At 41.9% G+C, this 21,188-nt stretch overlaps 1 protein-coding gene across 1 annotated transcript; it reads right to left on the reverse strand.

Moving 5' to 3' along the window:
* Positions 1–204: 204 nt before the first annotated feature.
* LOC122725425 (zinc finger protein 850-like) lies at positions 205–18,723 on the reverse strand. The gene is made up of 6 exons (XM_043962530.1): positions 18,575–18,723; positions 12,925–13,393; positions 12,651–12,739; positions 10,295–10,421; positions 9,562–9,657; positions 205–4,548 (listed from the first exon to the last, which is right to left on the reverse strand). The coding sequence occupies exons 2-6, from the start codon at positions 13,076–13,078 to the stop codon at positions 1,286–1,288; spliced, it is 3,729 nt and encodes a 1,242-aa protein (XP_043818465.1). The 5' UTR covers positions 13,079–13,393; positions 18,575–18,723; the 3' UTR covers positions 205–1,285.
* Positions 18,724–21,188: the final 2,465 nt, after the last annotated feature.

The raw sequence follows: 21,188 nt of genomic DNA on the forward strand, positions 1-21,188 counted from the left end.
CTCTGAATCAGTTAATTTTTTTCCATATCCATCCTTTTTGTTTGTTTGTTTTTTTCGGTAAGGCAATTGGGGTTAAGTGACTTGCCCAGGGTCACACAGCTAGTAAGTGTTAAGTGTCTGAGGCCGGATCTGAACTCAGGTCCTCCTGACTCCAGGGCCGGCGCCCTATCCACTGCGCCACCTAGCCACCCCCATATCCATCCTTTTTTACAGGTCAGAATTATTCCATTTAAATTCACATACTACAATCTGCCCATCCATCCCCAATAAATGGGCATCGACTTTCACATATAGCCCATTCTTAGTGAAGTCAATTCACAGAATCATAAAATTTGAGATAGACTCCAGTGGTTATCCATTCCAATCTCAAACAGAAACAGAAATGATATTGTAAGAAAATATCCAACAAATGGTCATATAGCTTTTGTTTGAAGACATCTGAGGAGGAATCCACTGCCTCCCCAGGCAGTCTATTTTTATACTTCAATTGTTATGGAGTGTTTTTTCTCATAAGAAACCTACATTAAAATTTTTGCAACATCTGCACACTGATCCTAGTTGTGTCCTATAGGGTCAAACAAAACACCTAATCTGTCTCACGTGATAGCTTTTCAATTACTTGAAAACAGAACCATGTTCCTGTTTTCTCTTTACCAGGGTTAACATGTCCAGTTCCTCTAAGCCCATTCCTCATGACATGGACTCAAGGCATCATCTGAGCCGCCCTTTCCTAAATATTCTTTCCCTTATCAATAGCAACCTTGTGACCTGCTGCTCAGAAGTAAACACAGAATTCAGATGTCAGAGGAGGGCAGAGTGGTGTTACTATTTGCTCCATAATTCCTAGAATCTATGTTTTACTTAATGTAGCCTAAAATCACATTAGGTTCTTTGTCTCCCACATTACATTGTTAACTCATGTTGAGCTTGCAGGCCACTAAAACTCCAAGATGTTTTTTCAGAACTGCTGTCTAACCATGCCATGACATCTTATATTTGTGAAATGGAATTTTGTACTCTAGGATACGACTTGATATTTATTCCCACTGAATTTCACCTTACTAGAATCATCCTAGTACTCCAGCCTATCAATATCCTTCTGGATCCTAACTCTCATCTGGTGTTTCAGCTCTTCCTTTCACCTTTGTGTCAACTGTAAATGTGACAAGCACACCGTCTAAACCTTTCTCCAAGTCACAGACATAAATGTTAAGTACAAGTCAAGAAGAGACTTCCAGCACTGCACTGGAGACCTCCTGCGAGGCTGACACAAAACCATTAAAAACTATTCTTTGTATTTATTATTATCAAAATGCTTCACTCCAGTATGAACTCTTTGATGAGTGATAAGATGCTTCCTCTCTCCGAAGGACTTCTTACATTCATTACAAGCAAAAGGTTTTTGTACAGTTTTAATTCTCTGGCAATTTTTGGGTAGTTCCCTCTTAATGAAAGCTTTCTCATGTTCTCTATGTTCCAAGGGTTGTTCAACAGTGTGAACTCTCTGATGGGCAATAAGGTTTGCCTTCCTACTGAAAGCTATGTCACATTCATCACATGCAAAAGGTTTCTCTCCAGTATGACTTCTCTGATGTCTAACAAGGTTTGCTCTCCCACTGAAGGCCTTTCCACATTCATTACATGCAAATGGTTTCTCTCCAGTATGTGTTCTTTGATGTCTAATAAGGTTTGCTCTCCCACTGAAGGCCTTCCCACATTCTTTACATGCAAAGGGTTTCTCTCCAGTATGAGTTCTTTGATGTCTAGTAAGGCTTCCCTTCTCACTGAAGGCTTTCCCACAGTCGTTACATTCAAAGGGTTTTTCTCCAGTATGAATTCTCTGGTGGGTAGTAAAGTGTCCCCTCTCACTGAAGGCTTTCCCACATACATTACAAACAAAGGGTTTATCTCCAGTATGACTTCTCTGATGTGTAATGAGGTTTCTCCTCCGTCTGAAAGCTTTCCCACAATCATTACATGGAAAAGGTTTCTCTCCAGTATGAGTTCTCTGATGGGTGATAAGACTTGCCCTTTGGCTAAAGGCTTTCCCACATTCATTACATGCAAAGGTTTTCTCTCCAGTATGGATTCTTTGATGTCTATTGAGGCTTCCCCGTTCACTGAAAGCTTTCCCACATTCTTTACATGCAAAAGGTTTCTCTCCAGTATGAGTTCTCTGATGTGTAATAAAATACCCCTTTCCACTGAAGGCTTTCCCACATTCATTACAGGTAAAGGGTTTTTCTCCAGTATGAGTTCTTTGATGAGCAATAAGGTTTCCCCTCACACTAAAGGCTTTCCCACATTCATTACAATTAAAGGGTTTCTCTCCAGTATGAATCCTCTGATGGGTCATAAGGCTTCCCTTTTGTCTAAAAGCTTTCCCACATTCATTACATTCAAAAGGTTTCTCTCCAGTATGAGTTCTCTGATGACTAATAAGGTTTTCCCTCCTGCTAAAGTCTTTTCCACATTCATGACATTCAAAGGGTTTCTCCCCAGTATGAGTCCTCTGATGTGCAATGAGGTTTCCTCTCTCACAGAAGGCCTTCCCACATTCATTACAGTCAAAGGGTTTTTCTCCAGTATGACTCCTATGATGATAAATGAGACTTGCTCTCTGACTACAGGCTTGTCCACATTCATTACAGGCAAAGGGTTTCTCACCCGTATGAGTTCTTTGATGGGTAGTAAGGTTTCCCCTCTGGCTAAAGGTTTTCCCACACTCATTACAAGAAAAGGGTTTTTCTCTAGTATGAGTTCTCTGATGGCTAATAAGGTTTTCCCTCCTGTTGAAGCCTTTCCCGCATTCATTACATCCAAAGGGTTTCTCTCCAGTATGAATTCTCTGATGTCTATTAAGGCTTCCCCTCTCACTGAAGGCTTTCCCACATTCATTACATTCAAATGGCTTCTCTCCAGTATGGATTCTCTGATGAATAATAAAATGTCCACTCTCACTGAAGGCTTTCCCACATTCATTACATTCAAACGGTTTCTCTCCAGTATGAATCCTCTCATGTCTATTAAGGCGACCCCTTTCACTGAAGGCTTTCCCACACTCATTACATTCAAAAGGTTTCTCTCCAGTATGAAGGCCTTGGTGACTTCTAAGTATTTGACTATCACTGAAGGCTTTCCCACACTCACTACATGCAAAGGGTTGCTCTCTAGTATGAGTTTTCTGATGATTATTAAGGCTTTCCCTATGGTTGAAGCTTTCCCCACATTCATTACATCCAGGTTTCCCTTCAGTGTGAATTCTCTGATGTCTATAAAGCCTTTTCTTACTATTAAAAGCTTTCCCACAAGCTTTACATTCAAAAGGTTTCTCTCTAGTATGAATTCTCTTATGGATAATAAACTGTGCACTGTCACTGAAAGCTTTTCCACACTTGTTACTTTTAAAGCATTTCTCTCCAGTATGAGTTCTCTGATGAATAATGAGGGTTTCCCTCTGGCTAAAGTCTTCTCCACATTCATTATATTCAAAGGGTTTCTCATCAGTATGAGATCTCTGAAGTGCAATAAGGTTTCCCTTCTCACTGAAGGCCTTTCCACACTCATTAAAAGCGAAGGGTTTCTCTCTAATATGAATTCTCTGATGACTAATAAGGTGTTCTCTCTGGTTAAAGCCTTCCCCACATTCACTAGATTCAAAAAGTTTCTTCCTAGTATGAATTCTCTTATGGGTAATAAATTCTGCACCGTCACTGAAAACTTTTCCACACGCATTATTTTTAAAGCATTTCTCTCCAGTATGAATTCTATGATGTCTATTAAGGAGTCCCTTCTTACTGAAGGCTTTCCCATATTTGTTACATTCAAAGGGTTTCCCTCCAGTGTGAATTCCCTGATGAGTAATATATCCCTTCTCACTGAAGACTTTTTCAAATTCATTACATTCAACAGGTTTTTCTCTCATATGAATTCTTTTGTGTTTAGTCAAGTTTCCCTTGTAGCTGAAGGCTTTCTCATATTTCTTACACTTACATTTCTCTCTATTCTTATAACCAATAAAATTCAACCTCCTGCCAATGGCTTTGCCACATTTCTTGTGTTTACACTGCTTCTGTCCAGCATGTATTCTATGAAATTTAATTAGGTCTGAGTGGTACCTAAAGGGCTGTTTGCAGTGGATATACTTGGGAAAATTCCTCCCTAAAGAGAATGTATTACAAGTAATTGGGGCAGGAAAATCTTTGGTGCCCTTTCTAAGTGTCTTATATTTATAGAGACTCCCCCCCATTGTTCCTCTCCAAAGTGCAACAAAGACTGACTCAAAGCTAAATCTTCTCCCAGATGTATTACTCTGAGGTCCACTTCCTTTATTAAAAGTTGATTTGGGAGTGACTGTTACTTCTCTGGACTGTCTCTCCAGGTTGCCCTTTGGTTTTTCTAAATCAACATCATATTCCTCAGATTTGTTCATCTTGCAATGCCAGGTTGAGCCCTTTTGCAGTCTCTTCTTGGATGATGCTTCTACGCAAATGTTCTGTATCAGACTTGAGTTTCTTGTCTTAAATTTCATCTCCTTATTAAGGGAATCTGAAAAAATAAAAAAAAAATATCACTAGCCATTGCTTCTGTATTGAGAGCAAGGAACCTTTTTAAGAGAAGGTTCTAGTTTCTATCTGAAACAATAAGGAAAATGATGTTCAGCTTGAACCAGGCAGAACAAGGACTATTTGAATGGAAGCCAAAGACAGATAAAAAGATAGCAAAAGAGCACTTAGCTGCCTAGGATTAAGTAAACTATATTCCAGTGCATTCAAACAATCACAGATGTCAGTAAAAACCACATTTAATGGAAAGTCAAATTATCTTCTGTATAACTGAAGAAAGGAAAGCTACACAGGAAGGGGGAAAATTAGCACAGAAAAATCAATAAATGAAAATACACTCATCTGTGAAGTAGCCAAAAGTTAGAGGTTAAGTGGCAGTGGACCACAGTCAGTCAGAACCACAAAAGATTTGGCAGCTACCACTATGATGAAATTTTGGAATACCATATTCCAAGAGCCAAAAGTAGGCTTACAACTAAGACTTACCTGGAAAAGCAGAATAAAATCCATTAGGGGAAAAAATGCATCTTTTATAAATAAATTTTTTTTAAATGGAGGATTTTTAAGTATTCCTGATGAAAACATCAGAACTGAATTGATACTGTGAAATGCAATCATGGGAGTGAAGAGAAAGCTAGAAAGGTAAAGGCATTTGAACTAAAGGAAGGTGCTAGGTAATAACAAAATGCTTATATTCTATGAGAAGGGAAAAATGGGAATGACTAAACAACATTTTGATTAATTATATACCAACAAAACACATGACTTCAGTGAAACAGATAATAGTGAACAAAAAAAAGAATTTACAGAATTTAACAGAAGAAGAAATAGAGAATTTAAATAACTCATTCTAAGAAAATTAAATGGAATAAGTTAACAGTGAACTTCCAAATAAAAAATTCCAGGCCTGATGAATTTATCTATTTTTTTTTAATGTTATTTTATTTTATTTTCTTGATGAATTTACAAGTGGAAACATACTTCTATGATTTCAATATGCTTTTGATACCTAAACCAAGGAGACAAAAAGCAGAGCACATTATAGACTAGGGTCCATAATGAATACTGACACAAGAATTTTATATATTAGCAAAGGAGCTATAGCATCATATTAAAAAAAAGAATATTCACTATGACTAGGTGAGATTTATACTAGGAATGACAGACCAGTTCAATATTTTAGAAAAACTGTCAATGTAAGTGGCCAAATTAATTACAAAAGCAATTTTAAAAAGTCATTATGCTAACAACATGAAAAAAGAAAAAAATATAATACCCATTTTGCTTTAAAGATCTAAAAATTTTAAAAATACAGGATTAAGTGATGTTTTCCTTAATATGGCAAATAGGATCTATCTAAAACAAAGAAACAGCATAAAATGTATTAGAGAAACACTAAAAGACCTATCCATGAAGACCAGGAGTAAAGCAAGGGATTTCAGTATCACCACTATCACTTATTACTAGAAATGCTCATTGTAGTAATAATACAAGAAAAAGAAATTGAGGGAATAAACACAGGCAAAGAGGAAGCAAAATTATTGATTTTTGCAGATATGTCAATTGATCTATTTAGAGATGCCTAGGGATTCAACTTAAAAAGCAACTGAAACAATAACTTTACTAAAATAGCAGAATATAAAATAAATCCACATATTCTGTATGTAGAAAAATTACATTCAATATAACCAAAGAAAGTATAAATATTTAGGAGACTACCCACCAAGGCATATACAGGAACTACGTGAACACATTTACAAAACATTCTTTAGAGAAATATAGACAAATAATTTTAGACATTAATAGCTCATATTTGGACAGTGCTAATATTAGAAACAAAAGAATTTACTTATTTAGTACCATACTAATCAAATCACCAAAGTACTACATTAAAAAACCAAAAATAAATAATAAAATTATATCTGGAGGAACAAAAAGTAAAGAATCTTAAGGGAAATAACTCTCTAAAAAGTGGAAATGAAATGGTTACACAGGTGCCAGCTGGGTATTACAGAGTAATGAAATTCAAAATTATTTGGTACACTGGTAAAAAACAAAACTGTCAAACAGTAGAGCAAATTAGGTATACAACATAAAGAAACAAATAAACAGTAACAGAATGATCAGCAAATCCCCACACTAACTAGTGGAGTAAGAAGTCACTATTCTACAAAACTTCTGGGAACAATGAAAAACAGTCTGGCAGAAATTAGGTTTAGATCAACAACTGTCTCATACTGAGATATTAAAGGTCACAAGATCATGAACAAATAAGAGAAGCAAGGAAGGAGATACTTTGATGGGAAAACAAAGATAAAATGGACAATTCTGACTCCATAAAATTAAAAAGAATTTCCATGCTGTACCTTGCTGAAGTTTATAGTTTTACACAGTTCTCTTTCTTGTGGTTGTTCTTTGTACAGTTAGGTAACAAAGTAGATAAAATGAAGTTAGGAAGACCTGAGCTCAAATCTTGCCTCACATACTTATTTGCTGTGTGATCCTGGGCAAGTCACTTAACCTCTGTCACTCTGCCTCAGTTTCCTAATCTATAAAATGTGGATACTAATGGGATCTACCGCCCAAGTTTATTATGAAGATCATAAAGTACATATCTAAAATGTTTTCTCAAACTTGAAGCACCATATAAGATTCTGGTTATTATTATTATTGAAATGATCATTAAGTTCCTAAGAAAAGAGAAAAGTTAAAAAGAAAAGAATTTGCAAAAATAAAATCAACATAGTTCAAATAAGGGGGAAAACAGTTGAAAAAAATCCTTGCATCAAGTTTCTCTGATAAAATTCTGATTTAAGTTATACAAGGAACTATTTGAAATGTATGAGAATAAGAACCATCCCCAAAAAAGAAATGGACAAAAGATAAGAAGAGGTTATTCTCAAAGAAATCAAACTATCAACGATATGAAAAAATTCTTCTATATAATTAGTTCTGCAAATTAAATCAATTCTGAGCTTTAAGAGGGACATTAATGCACTGCTCAAGCACCATGAAGTAGTCCAACCATTGTGGAAAGTAAAAGCAAATATATTCCCAAAGTCACAAACTTGTACATGCCTTTTGACTCAAAAGTACGAAAGGCAGAGGGAAGGGCCCATATACACAAAGATATTTATATAAGCACTTTTTATTATGTCAAAGAACTGGAAACCAAGAGGATGTACATCAACGGGGGATGGTGAAACAAACTATAATATATTATTTCAATGGAATATAGATAAAAGAAATAATGGAAGGATTAATTCAGAGAAACTTAGGAAGAGTTATATGGACTGATGTAGCATGAAATAAGCAGAAGCACAACAATTTACACAATAACAATAATACTATAAAGCAAAAGAAATTTGAAGGAACCGTGATCAATGTCATGACACAACTCTATGATAAAACCATCAACCACATGATGGGTAGGGGGCTCACGTGCAGAGGGTCTTGACACCTACATCTTCAGACATGGCAAATGGCTGGGTTTTCTTTGCTTCACCATACTTATTTTTTATGAATTTTTTCAGTTGGGGTCATTTGGAAAGAATGGTACCCCTCCAAAAGGAAAAGACTGTAGCATTTTTTTTTAAAGGACTGACAAGAAAAAAAGGGGTGGTCAGGAAGAGATACCAAGAGGAAAATTTTGTAAGCAATGAGTTAAATTTATTATATAATTTTGAAAAGAAATAAGCAATATGGGGGACAGCTAGGTGGCGCAGTGGATAGAGCACCGGCCCTGGATTCAGGAGGACCTGAGTTCAAATCCAGCTTCAGACACTTGACACTTACTAGATGTGTGACCTTGGGCAAGTTACTTAACCCTCAATGCCCGGCCAAAAAAAAAAAAAAGAAAGAAAGAAAGAAAAGAAATAAACAATATAGAGATGTGGGATGGCATATGTAATTCTCTTGTTCAATTTTTTGCATAGAAAAATATTCATGTTTGCCAATCCATGCCAATTTCAGAAAAACATGAAAATATATACATATATTTAAAAATAAGAAAAAGGAAAGGTTTCATATATATCAAAATATTCATAATGGAAGTTTCTATAGTAGTAAAGAAGTCATGAAAAAGAACAGGGTCACTGACTGTCGAATGGCCAAAAAACAAAATCAAAGCACACAAATGTTCAGTGAAACAGAGCCAGGAAAACAATACACACAATGACTAGACTATAAGTAGAAAAGACACTAACATCTCCATAAATGGAAGGCTACATCATTTATAATAATAATCACCAAGCTTGGCCCAGAAGATGAGGTGAAAAATGGTACTTCCCTTTTTTCTCTGCAAGCCTGGATCACTGAATGTATGATCAGACTTTGATGATGTATTAATTTACTGGAAATTCTTTTTTCTCATTAAATTTTCTTCTTTCTCACATAGCCAATGATTGAATCTAATTTGTTTGACTACCTTTTCTCTTTTTCTTTTCCTCACGGCATGTGGACATGTTACTTTTGTCTGTTTGTCAAGTTCCAAATAACAAAAAATAAAAATTTAAATATAAAGTTAAAAGAAAATGAAGGTGATATCAAAGCAAAAGGTATCAATAAAAAGAAAATAATTTTTAAAGGAACGCAAATTAGGAAGATGAAAGAGGAAAACTGTTTAAACTCTCCAAATTTGTTCTGTTTTGTCTTTTTGTGGGGCAATGAGGGTTAAGTGATTTGCCCAGGGTCACACAGCTAGTAAGTGTGAAGTGTCTGAGGCCGGATTTGAACTCAGGTCCTCCTGAATCCAGGGCTGGTACTTTATCCACTGTGTCACCTAGCTGCCCCTTCAAATCTGTAATAAGGCAAATGACAATATCTCTGAGACAGAATGTCAAATCCATCAAATTAAAAAAAATATAAAACAGAATACCAGAGAGCTACCACAATACAAAATGAAGCCATGATCACAGTGATAGCACCTCCACAATGCGTGGGACAGAAAACAAGGCAGAGGCTGCCAACTCCCATCATCTCCCTGCTGTTCACTCACCCAGACAAGACGCTCTTGGGCCTCTGCTCTCTGGATTCCATGCTGCTTCTTGCTTCTCCAACAGGGAGGTCAGATCCAGTCTGCAAACAGGAATCCCTGCACACAGGGCCAGAAGGCAATCAGCATTTGGTCCTACTCGAGGACAAGCAGGGGCTCCCTCAGGTTTGTCTCCCAGTTCTGGATCCCATTCCCCAACCACCTGTGCTGACCGTCCCTAATATGCTAACTGGGTGACAAGCTCCAGGGGCCCTGGGTGAAGATCAGGCAAGACCTGAATGAGGCTCAGAAGGAAAACTGGGTCATTGGAGCCATTCTACACTGAGAGGAAGACCTTTCCCTGTATGTCCATCACTCCTGGGTCAGGTCCCATAGCAGACACTGGGCATGCCCACAAGAAACCACACAGACATATAAGGGAGAAAGAGAGGTGTGCAAACAATAAACATCACGGCAACTGGCTGTGGGGACCAGGGGGGTCCTCAGGTGTGAGGTGACAGGCCGCAGGGTGACCACTCCCCCTAGACCACCAGGAGGTGAACTGAAATGACATGTGAAAAGTCCAGAAAGCTAGGTGGACCCCATGACATGAAGAAAGGCCCAGATGTACAGGGAATCCAGAAGCATTCTCTCTTTGGGCCACAAAGGGGCTTGGATGCTTCCGAAGTAACCCACAGCCTGGATTATTTTCCTCAAGAACCAGGTCTGCATTTCCCCTGGGGAGAACTGTACTTACCCACAGAGACCAGGTTCTCATAGTTCTCCCACATCACATCCCTGTACAGGGCTCTCTGGGCAGGATCCAGGTGCCTCCACTCCTCCCGGGTGAAGTCCACAGACACATCCTTGAATGTCACAGATTCCTAAATCAAACACATTCCTACTGAGCCAGGGACCAGGCCTCCGAAGATTAACTGCTTTCCTACTTGTGGGGGGACCTCCCTTGGGACTAGACACAGCAGCTGGTACACATCTAATCACACATGGATACCCCAACAATCCTCTCCACAAGGAACCCCCCAAAACCCATGCCCTTTACTCCTACAGCCCCAAACCACACGAGAAAATCAGTCCCCCTTTGACCACTGGACATGCAACAGTTGCACTGGTCAAAAAGGAACTTCTGCTTAGGTACAGGGGAGTGCTCCCTCTCCGTGACCAACTCCTTCGGGAGCCAATATTCTTTTTTTTTTTTTTTTGGCAGGGCAATGAGGGTTAAGTGACTTGCCCAGGGTCACACAGCTAGTAAGTGTCAAGCGTCTGCGGCCAGATTTGAATTTAGGTCCTTCTGAATCCAGGGCTGGTGCTTTATCCACTGTGCCACCTAGCTGTCCCCAGGGAGCCAATGAATATTCTAACAAAGGTCAGAACAAGACAAGAGTTACTGATAATATTTCTGAACATTAACACCACTTGGCTTTCTCTCGGGGCACCACCTTCTTTGTTTCCTGGCAGGAGCTCTGAATATCGGATGTTGTTCACTAAATCCAGTGCTTTATTACAGTCAAAAGTATAAAGTAGTGGGCCCTTATGTTCCCTGCCCCTTCCCCTGAAATCTCTTCTTTCTGTGGTGTTGGGGTATTCAGCAGAAAGCTGCTTGCACAATGCTGCCTGTTCCTTGCTCCTCCCTTCATCAAGGTTGTCCCCACTAGGTGTAGGGGTATTTTCTCATGAAAATTTCGTAGAGATAGAAAAATAAACTCTGGGATCAGTAGTTAATGAAATCTTTTTTGATAGACTTCTTTTTTTAAAGAAGTAATAACATCCCATCCATCCCTAAGAAGCTAGAAATTTATCTTTATTGGAATTTGGAAATATGTCCTTCAATGTTCTTAGAACTGGGCAGCCTGGGACACAGACGCCTACTCCACCCCCCTTCCTAGTCTCTTTCGATGACTTATTTTCTTTTTTCCTTTTTTTTTTTTTGTGGGACAATGAGGGTTAAGTGACTTGCCCAGGGTCACACAGCTAGTAAGTGTCAAGCATCTGAGGTCATAGGCCATATTTGAATTCAGGTCCACCTGAATCCAGGGCCACTGTGCCACCAGCTTCCCCCTCAATGACTTATTTTTAATGATTTCTTCAATGGTGTCAATGAAATGAAGGCAAAAAGAGGCTGTCCCAGATCTCCAGACAAAGGCTCCCCATGATGCTGTTTGCCCCTACTCTTCTTTCATCCATACAAACTGTCAGGATGACTTGGTTTAATTGGGTCTCAGGCCAAGTTGTCTGTAAATCTGTTTTCCCCACTGACGCTTATCGCTGTTTGAGGACATGATCCTTTGCACAGCTAGAGAAGCAGGGCTGGAGGGCCTCCAGAGGCATCTGGTCCAGTGCAGACAGACAGGAGCACATGATGTGTTCCCCTGATGAGTGGTTGTTCAGCCCCGGGTGGAAGCCTTCTAGGAGGGGAGCTGCCCCATTGCTGAGGCATCTCTTCTCCCCTGTGACAGCAAGTCTGTCCTCACATAGTTACATATTCACTTCTTTCAATGTCCTCTCATCACTCCTAGTGGTGCCCACTGGGGCCAAGCAAAACCAGTCTCTGCCTCTTCCTCATGAACGTCCAATGAATACATTGACCCGGCTCTTGGGTGTGACCCTTCAATCTTCTCCGAGCCAAACCTCCCAAGCCCACTCAATAGACCGTCCTTTGGCTAGAACTCAAGCCCCTACTCCATCCTGGACAGCCTCCTCTGCACATTCCCCTGCCTGTCGGAGCGGCCTTCCAAAATAGCTACACTCCTCCTGAATGTGGAGCTGAGACGAGGCACCCAGGGAAGGTGGTCGCTGTCTCCTACACGGCTTCTTGTCTTCCTCCCCCGCCTATCCCCACCTCTCCTTTTCTCCCCTTCCATCTCTGCCGGCCACTGTCTTTCTTTCAGTCTCTGCTTGTCTCTTCCCTGCATATCCACATGCCCACCCATAGAGGAAAGGTCACTGGGGAAGGGGTAGCTTCCCTTTTACCTTTGTGTCCCAGGTACTTTGCACATAGGGAAGCACTTAATGACACTTGCTGAACTGAACAGAAGAAGAGAAAGGGGAGAAGGGAGGAGAAGAGAGAAGGGGCTCAAGGAAGAATTTGAACTCACCTGAAATGTGGCTATAAGGAAACCAGAAGTCATTCTCTCCGTACCCTCCATGCCTCTGCCTGGGGAAGGGCAGTCCCTGGAAGGCTGAGCTGGAGGACAAAGAACTCATGAGGGGCAGAGACCAGTTCTGCTTGTGCCCCTTAGACAAGCCCTCACTCACCCCCAGCCCCCTGCACCAGCAGTGCTGCACCTTAGATCATCCCTCCATGCACCTTCTCCACCATCCCACAGAACTGACCATCACTGCTCAAGAATGGCCAGGGGGACGACCTACCTCTTTCACCGTCCCAGGGGCTTTCCAACTGTGAAAGGAGCCTGACAGAGAGTGCTGGCGCACTGACGCTGCCTGTGGAGCAGCGGAGGAGAGCAAGGAAGAGAAGGATGGGGGTCAGCTGCTGGGACAGTTCATTTCTCCCCTCCTGGTCCATCCTTCACAAGACCTCTCCTGAGCCATCCCCACACTGGCAACATGCCCTTCTCCCTGCCGATCCTCTGGAAATCTTCACTTCTTCCCCCAAGTACTCAGGCCAACTCCTCCAGAGTCATGACCTCCGAGCTCTTCTCCCAACATGACTCCACTCAAGACCTCTTGGTCCAGCCAGGATGACCAGGAACAGCTGGACCTTCCAGAATCTCTTCCTTCCCATCAGGCACTGTCCTGGAACTCCAGGGAAAAGTGTCAGGACAAGAGTCTTCTTCTAGGGGCATCCCCCACCATTTTCCCCTTCCAGTAAAGCTGGGACCTGGGGGAACAAAAGCAAGATCACTTCAACTGAGGCCCTCTCCTTGGGGTTCACATCCCTACCTCCCACTGGCCAGGGTACCCCTGGTGCTGCCAGCTGAGGCCCTGAGGACACTACCTAGGGCCACTCATGCCAGAGGGGATGGAGGCAGCAGATGAGGACCGAAATCACAATTACATATTCTATCAGAGGTCTTTTTGAGACATCCACAGCCCTGAGCAGGCAAATGAATTGGTTTTGAATCTAAGTCCCTCAAGGAACAGTTAAGGAAAAAGACTATTGTGTGCTTTGCACCCACAGAATGAGAAACAAGACTGGGCATTTAGTGAGGAATGTTTTGACCAAGGAACGAACACACACACACACACACACACACACACACACACACACACACACACACACACACACACACACACTTTTTAAAAAAATTCTGTAATAAACATTTTCATTTATAGTTTTGGGTTCCAAATTTTATCCATCTTTCCCTCCCTCCCTTTCCTGCAAACAATCAGATATGGGTTATATATGTGCGATTATGTAAAACACTATCATATTTGTCATTTTGTACAAGAAAACTCGATTAAAAGAAAAAGATGAAAGAAAGTGAAAAATAGCATGCTTCAGTCTGTTCCATCAATATCTGTTCTTTCTTTGGAGATGGATAGTATGTTTCATCAACAGTCAAGTCATTCCCAGTTCTTCATCAAATGGCATTGCTGTCTCTGTGCACAATGTTCTCTTGGTTCTGCTCACTTCACTATACATCAGTTCATACAAGTCTTCCCAGGTCTTTCTGAACTCATCTGCTTGTGATTTCTTATAGCACAATAATATTCCATTACCATCATATACCACAGTTTGTTTAGCCACTCCCCAATGGATGGGCATTTGATTTCCAATTCTTAGCTACCACAAAAAGAGCTGCTGTAAGTATTTTTGTACAAATAGGTTTTTTTCTCTTTTTTGGGGATCACATGCACATTTTGTTCAAGATGTGCAGCCAGGGGAACTTTTTAAGATGACCATTTAATGAATAACAGTAATAAAGGACATCATTTTTATCAAACTAAAGAAAGCAAATGCTAACCTTAGTTTCTTTTTAAACTAACAAGTAAACTTTACTTTAAAACATACTATTTCCAAAGAACTCCTTTTCATCACATGCTTGCCATCAAAATAAAATTCAGAATACCCTTTAAGCCTCATTTTCCTGGCTAAAAAGGCCCCACCTCCCCTGGGCCCACACAAGAGATCATGGCCCAGTGACCAGAGGCACATTCTTTTCAAGCATATGTTATGCCTTTTGCCTTCCCTGCCCATGCCAACGGAGGCCCTGGAAAACAAAGTGAACAGAAAAGGCAGAGGCCTCCTGAAGTGCAAAGGAGAAAGGCAGAAAGGCCACCAGACTCAGCGGGACTAGGCTCACCTAGCAGAAACATCCCCGGAGCAGGGAAAGCATTGCCTCTCACAGAGCACTGAGGAGCCTCTTGGACTGAACGGTGACCAAGTCCCCAGACATACCTTCTTACTGTTGCGAACATTTCTAAGTCCGATAAAGGAAAAGAAACAGCAAAGTCTCCAAGCTGTAGAAATTGGCCTTATTGAGAGCGGGTACCGATCTTACAATAAAGCCAGTCTCAGGTCTAGGACCCAAAGACGACGGAGTATAGGGATCCCATTGTTTTTATACCCTTACAGGCTCCTCCCATTGCGCCCTCAGAGTATATTCCCAAGTGTACAGAGAGAGTCCACTGAAACATGGTCACCAATAAACAAATCATGCATATCAGAATTTACCAGGATCACCAAATGTGACCGGCACTCAGCCAGGTCACAGGTCCGGCCCAGACTATGTCACATATTGGGTCACAGAATACTATGGTCTTGAGTCTCAATGGTGATTGGTTCCTTTAGCTTAGAAGACTCTATTTCTAGTATTGTGGTTAACCACAATGCACCTTTTAAAAAGGGGCATTACAACCAAACTGGTAACCACAATGGAGGGATAAAATGGTCAAGAGATAAGTTTATAAGTACTGCATTAATTTCAGCCACTAAAGAACATTCAGAACATATTAAGAGCAAGTGATATAATATCCACATTGACTAACTTAAGAGACTAAAGAATACTTAATTGCCATTTATCTCATATAATACTGATGATTAAAACAGTTAAATCTCTTATATTTAAGGGGTGGGGAAAATCTCACTCACATTATTCCAGAACCATAGCCTCACAGAAGTCTTAGAGGGGAAATGAGTAAGAAGCAAGGGCAGGAAGCAGGAACTGACTATAGAATATGTAGATGGAAGACCCCAGAGAACGGAAGATGTGCCAGCCATAGGCTCCAGATCCTAGGGGTTGCCAGCACATAAGGGTGTGCCTAAACACACCAGAAACACTGCATATAATTATGCGCACACACCCACCTGAACATTCACACATACAAAGATATACACACACATCCAAACACTAAGGCTTATGTGCATGCACTTTACAAGTGTACCTTGGCCACATACATACTCAGATCAACCAAGCAATTAATGAGCATTTCTCATTCAGTCAGACAATAAACATCTATTCGCCAATAGTCATGTGCCAGGCACTGTGCATACAAAGGCAAAAGACAGTCCCTGCTCTCATGATGTTCATACTCTAACAGGAGAGACAACATGTAAACAATTATATATAGACAAGCTCTGGACAGAATAAATGGGAAATAATCAACAGAGGGAAGGGACCGAAATTAAGAGGGACTGGGGGAGTAGCTAGGTGGCACAGTGGATAAAGCACAAGCCTTGGATTCAGGAGAACCTGAGTTCAAATCTGGCCTCAGACACTTGACACTCACTAGCTGTGACCCCGGGGCAAATCACTTAACCCTCATTGCCCTGCCCAAAAAAAAAAGAGGGATTGGAAAATACTTCCTGTAGAAGGTGGCATTTTATCTATGACTTGAAGGAAGTCAGGGACACCAGGAGATAGAGATGAGGAGAAAGAGCATTCCAGGTATGGGGCAGAGGTGTAGTTAGTGTTATTGAACTGCAGAATATGGGAGGCTGTAAGACACAAGAAGAAGAAAAAGTGTGTGGAGGGGAGAGGGGGCTGGTAGATTATTATGTAGGGGTGACATGATCAGAGCTGTATTATAGAGAAGTTACTTTAGTGGCTGAGTGCAGTAAAGACTGAAGTGGAAGAGACTTGAGGTAGCCTGACCTCCCTCGACACCCCTCCCCCCACCCAGTAGCTATTGTAATAGTCCAGACATGAGGTGAGGAAGGTTTCTACCAGGGTGAAGAAATATCAAAGGAGAGAAGGAGGTGTATAGGAGAGATGCTGCAGAGGTGAAATCCACAAGAGATACTGCAGAGGTGAAATCCACAAGAGATGCTGCAGAGGTGAAATCCACAAGAGGTGCTGCAGAACTGAAATCCACAAGAGATGCTGCAGAGGTGAAATCCACAAGAGATGCTGCAGAAGTGAAATCCACAAGACATGCTGCAGAGGTGAAATCCACAAGAGATGCTGACAGAGGTAAAATGGCCAAGTCTTGGAACGGCTTGGATATGGGGGGGTAAGGAAGTGAAGAGTTTGAGGATGATACTTAGGTTGCAAGCCTGGGTGCCTAAGAAGATAGTGGTAGGATGGTACCCTTGATAGTAATAGGAAAATTTAGAAGGGGGGAAGGTTTGAGGGATAAAGAATGAAGTCAGTTTGGGCATGCAGAGTTTAAGAAATCTACAGGACATGGAATTCAACATGTCCAATAGGCCGTTGGCAATTTGAGACTTGGGGTCAGTAAAGAGGTATAGTATGGATAATTAAATCTGACAATCATTAGCACAGAAATAATTGAATTTATGGAAGTTCCTTAAATCACCAAGGAAAATAGGACTGGGCAAAGAGAAGAAGGCCCAAGTGTAAGGGGCTAAAATTGTTGCTATGATGTCTAAAATATAATGAGTGGTCACCTTAAATTAGAAAACATATAGCACCAATCTTCAGGCATTAAGTATTTATTAAAGTATATTAGGGGTAAGAAAAGAGAAACACGTGGATAAAGAATTAGATCTGCCTGCTCTCTCTAATCTGCCTCCCCTCCTGAAGCCTCCCACTGAAAAGGCCTGCTGATCCTTGGCTTCTCCCAGAAGCCTCTTGAGAAACTGGAAACAGGGCTATCCACACACATAGCTCCAAGCTAATTGGCTGGTAGCTCTGATTGAGAGGTCCCACAGGTGGTTCTATAGATGCGACATCCAGATACTGGGCAACTTCCAGACATTAAAGTCACATAGTTTCTAAAGCACATGCTTTCTCCTCATGGCGGAGCTTCCCTGAAATGTCTTTCCCAGTAGGGGGTATCATTCCAATTCTCACACAAGACAGAACCTGTGGACATTCAAGGTTAGCATGACCTAAAGGTCCAGCAAAGGAGACAGGGAAGGACTGATCAGATAGGCAAGACAAGAACCAGTGGAAAGAGGGTGATGTCCTAAAAACCTAGAGAGAAGAGAGGATCAAGGAGGAAAAAAGGATTAAGGGTGTCAAAGACCACAGAGAAGTAGAGAATGAGCACTGAGAAAGCCACTGGATTTGGCAACTAGGAGATCACTGGTAGAATGAGGAGGTCAGAAGCTAGACTCTCAGGGGCAAAGAAGAAAGAGGAGAGGAATTGGGAGCACCTATTGTAGACGGTCTTTTTGAGGACTTTAGCCACAAAAGGAAGGAGATAGGAGATGAGAGCTAACAGGGATGGATGGAAAAAGTCAGGGTTTTTTGAAAATAGGGCACCTGCTCCAGATGCAAAGACAAAAAAGAAAACATTTCGGTCCTCCAGGAAATAAGTCTGGTGGGGTGGGGGGCCCTGAAAACATTTTTACACACACACACACACGTACATATAGCTGCTTTCACGCAGATAAACAACAAAGCAGGGCCAGGGGCAGCCTCCGAGGACTAGGGACTTGGACGTGCGCACTGCCACGACTGACGTCAATCCGCCCACCCTCAGTCAGGGGCTAATAGCAGGAGCGCACAGCTCACGTGCTGTGGGGTTAGGGGGAGGAGTTCGGGAAGCGCGTGCGCAGTGCTCCGCCCTCACTCCCTAGGACCACTCAGCACGAGTACCTAAGGGGGAAGGTGAGGCAACGAAGAAGCTGGTGCTGCGTGCTCAATCATACCTTTCCTCCCTCGCCCACTTTGGTGACTCTGAGGGAACAGGCTGCAGGGAGCGGAGAGCCGGTGCCGCGCTTGCGCCCTTCCTCCCTTCTCTCAAACTCAGCAGAGCAGAATTGCACTCCGAGAGGAGGAAAAGCATTCCCATGATGCATTTCACTCTGCGACAATATTCACGTTACCAACTGCGCCGCACCAGGGCCCTCCGCAATGCATTCTGGGAAGCAGAGTGAGGCGGCCGAAGGTGCCAGCCTTGCGCGCGCTTTAGAGTCGTTGACGTAGACTATAACTCCCAGAAGGCACCGCGGCCCTCCGTCCCAAAGCGTTGAGCCTGCGTACTGGACGGAGAATTGTGGAAATTTTGTGCTTAGCCTTGTCTTTGATTTCCCTGTGCACTAACCCTATTCAGTCCAGACTTCGGATTGATCCAGATTCAAGTCCAGCAGATTCTGCCACTCACAGCCAGACAGAACAGCGCCCCGTGGGCGTGGGGGCCGAGGCAATCTAGAACCGAACCTCTCTTGGGAAAATATCCCGCCCGATCCAATCTTGCCGGACATCGTCTCCTGGGTCTGCCCAGTGTTTATAGGGAGCTGAGGTTCAGTCTGGACCTCATCTGGGTCTGGGGGCAGAAAGCTGATCCCAGACTGGCTCCTGCCGGCTGCTGGCCCGCTCTCCCCGCCCCTCGTGTGGGAGAGGGATGCATCGGGTGACGTCATCAGCATCCCTGAGCACTGTTGTGGGAATGCAGCGGGACTCCCAAGAAACCTCAAGAGCCCCCCCCCCCCAGACCAAGGAAGCTCTCTCCCCCCTCAGATATGTAATGAGCCTCCAACTCTTTGGGTGAACTAGCCCCCTGATCTAGGTCACGAGTCCTCCCAAACACTAGAGTTTATTTCAATGTGCTGGGAATCTGACCCATTTCATGGATTGATCTGCCATGTAGTGCCAAACTAGCCCTGGCAGGTCCTTTGCCTTCTATTTTTCATTATTTCTCTTGACATTATCAACGTTTTGTTCCTCCACGTGGATTATGTAGCTCAGTATTTTCTAGCTCTGTAGAGCAGGTTTGGTGTGGCATGGAATGGGTAAGTTAATTTAGGTAGTATTACTATTTTGCTTATATGGGCATGGTCAGATCATAAATATTTAGTTTCTCTCTAGTTCTTTGGGGCTGTTTTTTCCTTGTAGTATATTCGGGAGTTGTATTCAGTGATCTCTGTGCATGTATTCTAGTTGTTGTTTGTCCTTCCTTCTCAAAGAGGACCATGATATGGAGGTGATGTCATGATTTGCACTGAATTGGATTTAAGTGAGGCAAGGCTGTTCAAGGTCACCAACCTCAACTTTCTCCTCCAGAGCCATCTGGGTCCAGTGACAAGATATATGTCAGGAAAACTGGAGATGGCCCTGGATGTTTGTTTGTTTTTTTTAATTTAATTTAATTTTTTTAGCAACAAACATTTACTTTATTTTCCAGTTACATGTAAGGGTAGTTTTCAACATTCATTTCCATAAGATTTACAGTTCCAAATTTTTCTCTCTCCCTCCCTTTCCTCCCCCCTCCACAAGATCGCAATCAGGTTATATATGTACAATCCATAAATGTTCTTTTTATCAGTTCTTTCTATAGGGGTGCATAGTAAGCTTCCTCATTAGTTCTTTGGGATTGTCTTGGATCATTGCACTGCTGAGAGTAGTTAAGTCATTCACAATTGCTCATTGAACAATACTGCTGTCACTGTGTACAATGTCCTCCCAGCTCTGCTCACTTCAATATACATCGATGTTCATTAGTCTTTCCAGGTTTTTCTGGGATCATCCTGTTTGTCATTTCCTATAGCACAAGTCCATTTCACTACAATCATATAGCATAGCTTTTTCCATCATTCCTCAGTTGATGGAGATTCCCTTGATTCTCAATTCTTAGCCTCCACCAAGAGTTGCTATAAATATTTTTTGTACAATTTTTCCCCCTTTTCTCTTTTTCATGATTACTATTGTTAACTGTTTCCCTTCCATCCTGTTCCCTTCCCCATGATATTTATTCTATTATCCATCTTCTTTCATCCTATCACTCTTCAAAAGGGATTTGCTTCTGTCTGTCCCCTCCCCCACTCTGCCCTTCCTTCTTTTGCCCCTCTCTCTTTATCCCCTTCCGGTCCTATTTTCCTGCAGGGTTAGAGAGATTACTCCACCCAGTTGAGTGTGTACATTATTCTCTCCTTGAGCCAATTCTAATGAGATTGAGGTCTTTGAGCCAATTCTGATGAATGTTAGGCTCATTTACTGCCCAGATTAAACAGATTACTACACCCAGTTGGTCGTGTCTATTAGTCCTTCCTTGAGGCAGCTCTGATGAGTTTAAGATCTTTGACCCTTTTCTGATAAGTGTAAAATTCATTTACTGCCCTGCTCTTCTCCTATCTCTTCCCCCACTCCATAAACCTTTTCTGTTACTTTCATGTAGGATTTCACTTTTGCCTTTCCCCCTCCCCGACTGAATTCCCTTTACCCCTCAATTTAACCCTAAAGATGTTATCATCTAGCTAAGTGACACAGTGGACAAATCATCACCCCTGGACCCAGGGGGATCCCAGCCAAAACCCGGCCTCAAAC

This window comes from Dromiciops gliroides, chromosome 4 (assembly GCF_019393635.1).
Source record: "Dromiciops gliroides isolate mDroGli1 chromosome 4, mDroGli1.pri, whole genome shotgun sequence".
NCBI classification, from domain to species: domain Eukaryota; kingdom Metazoa; phylum Chordata; class Mammalia; order Microbiotheria; family Microbiotheriidae; genus Dromiciops; species Dromiciops gliroides.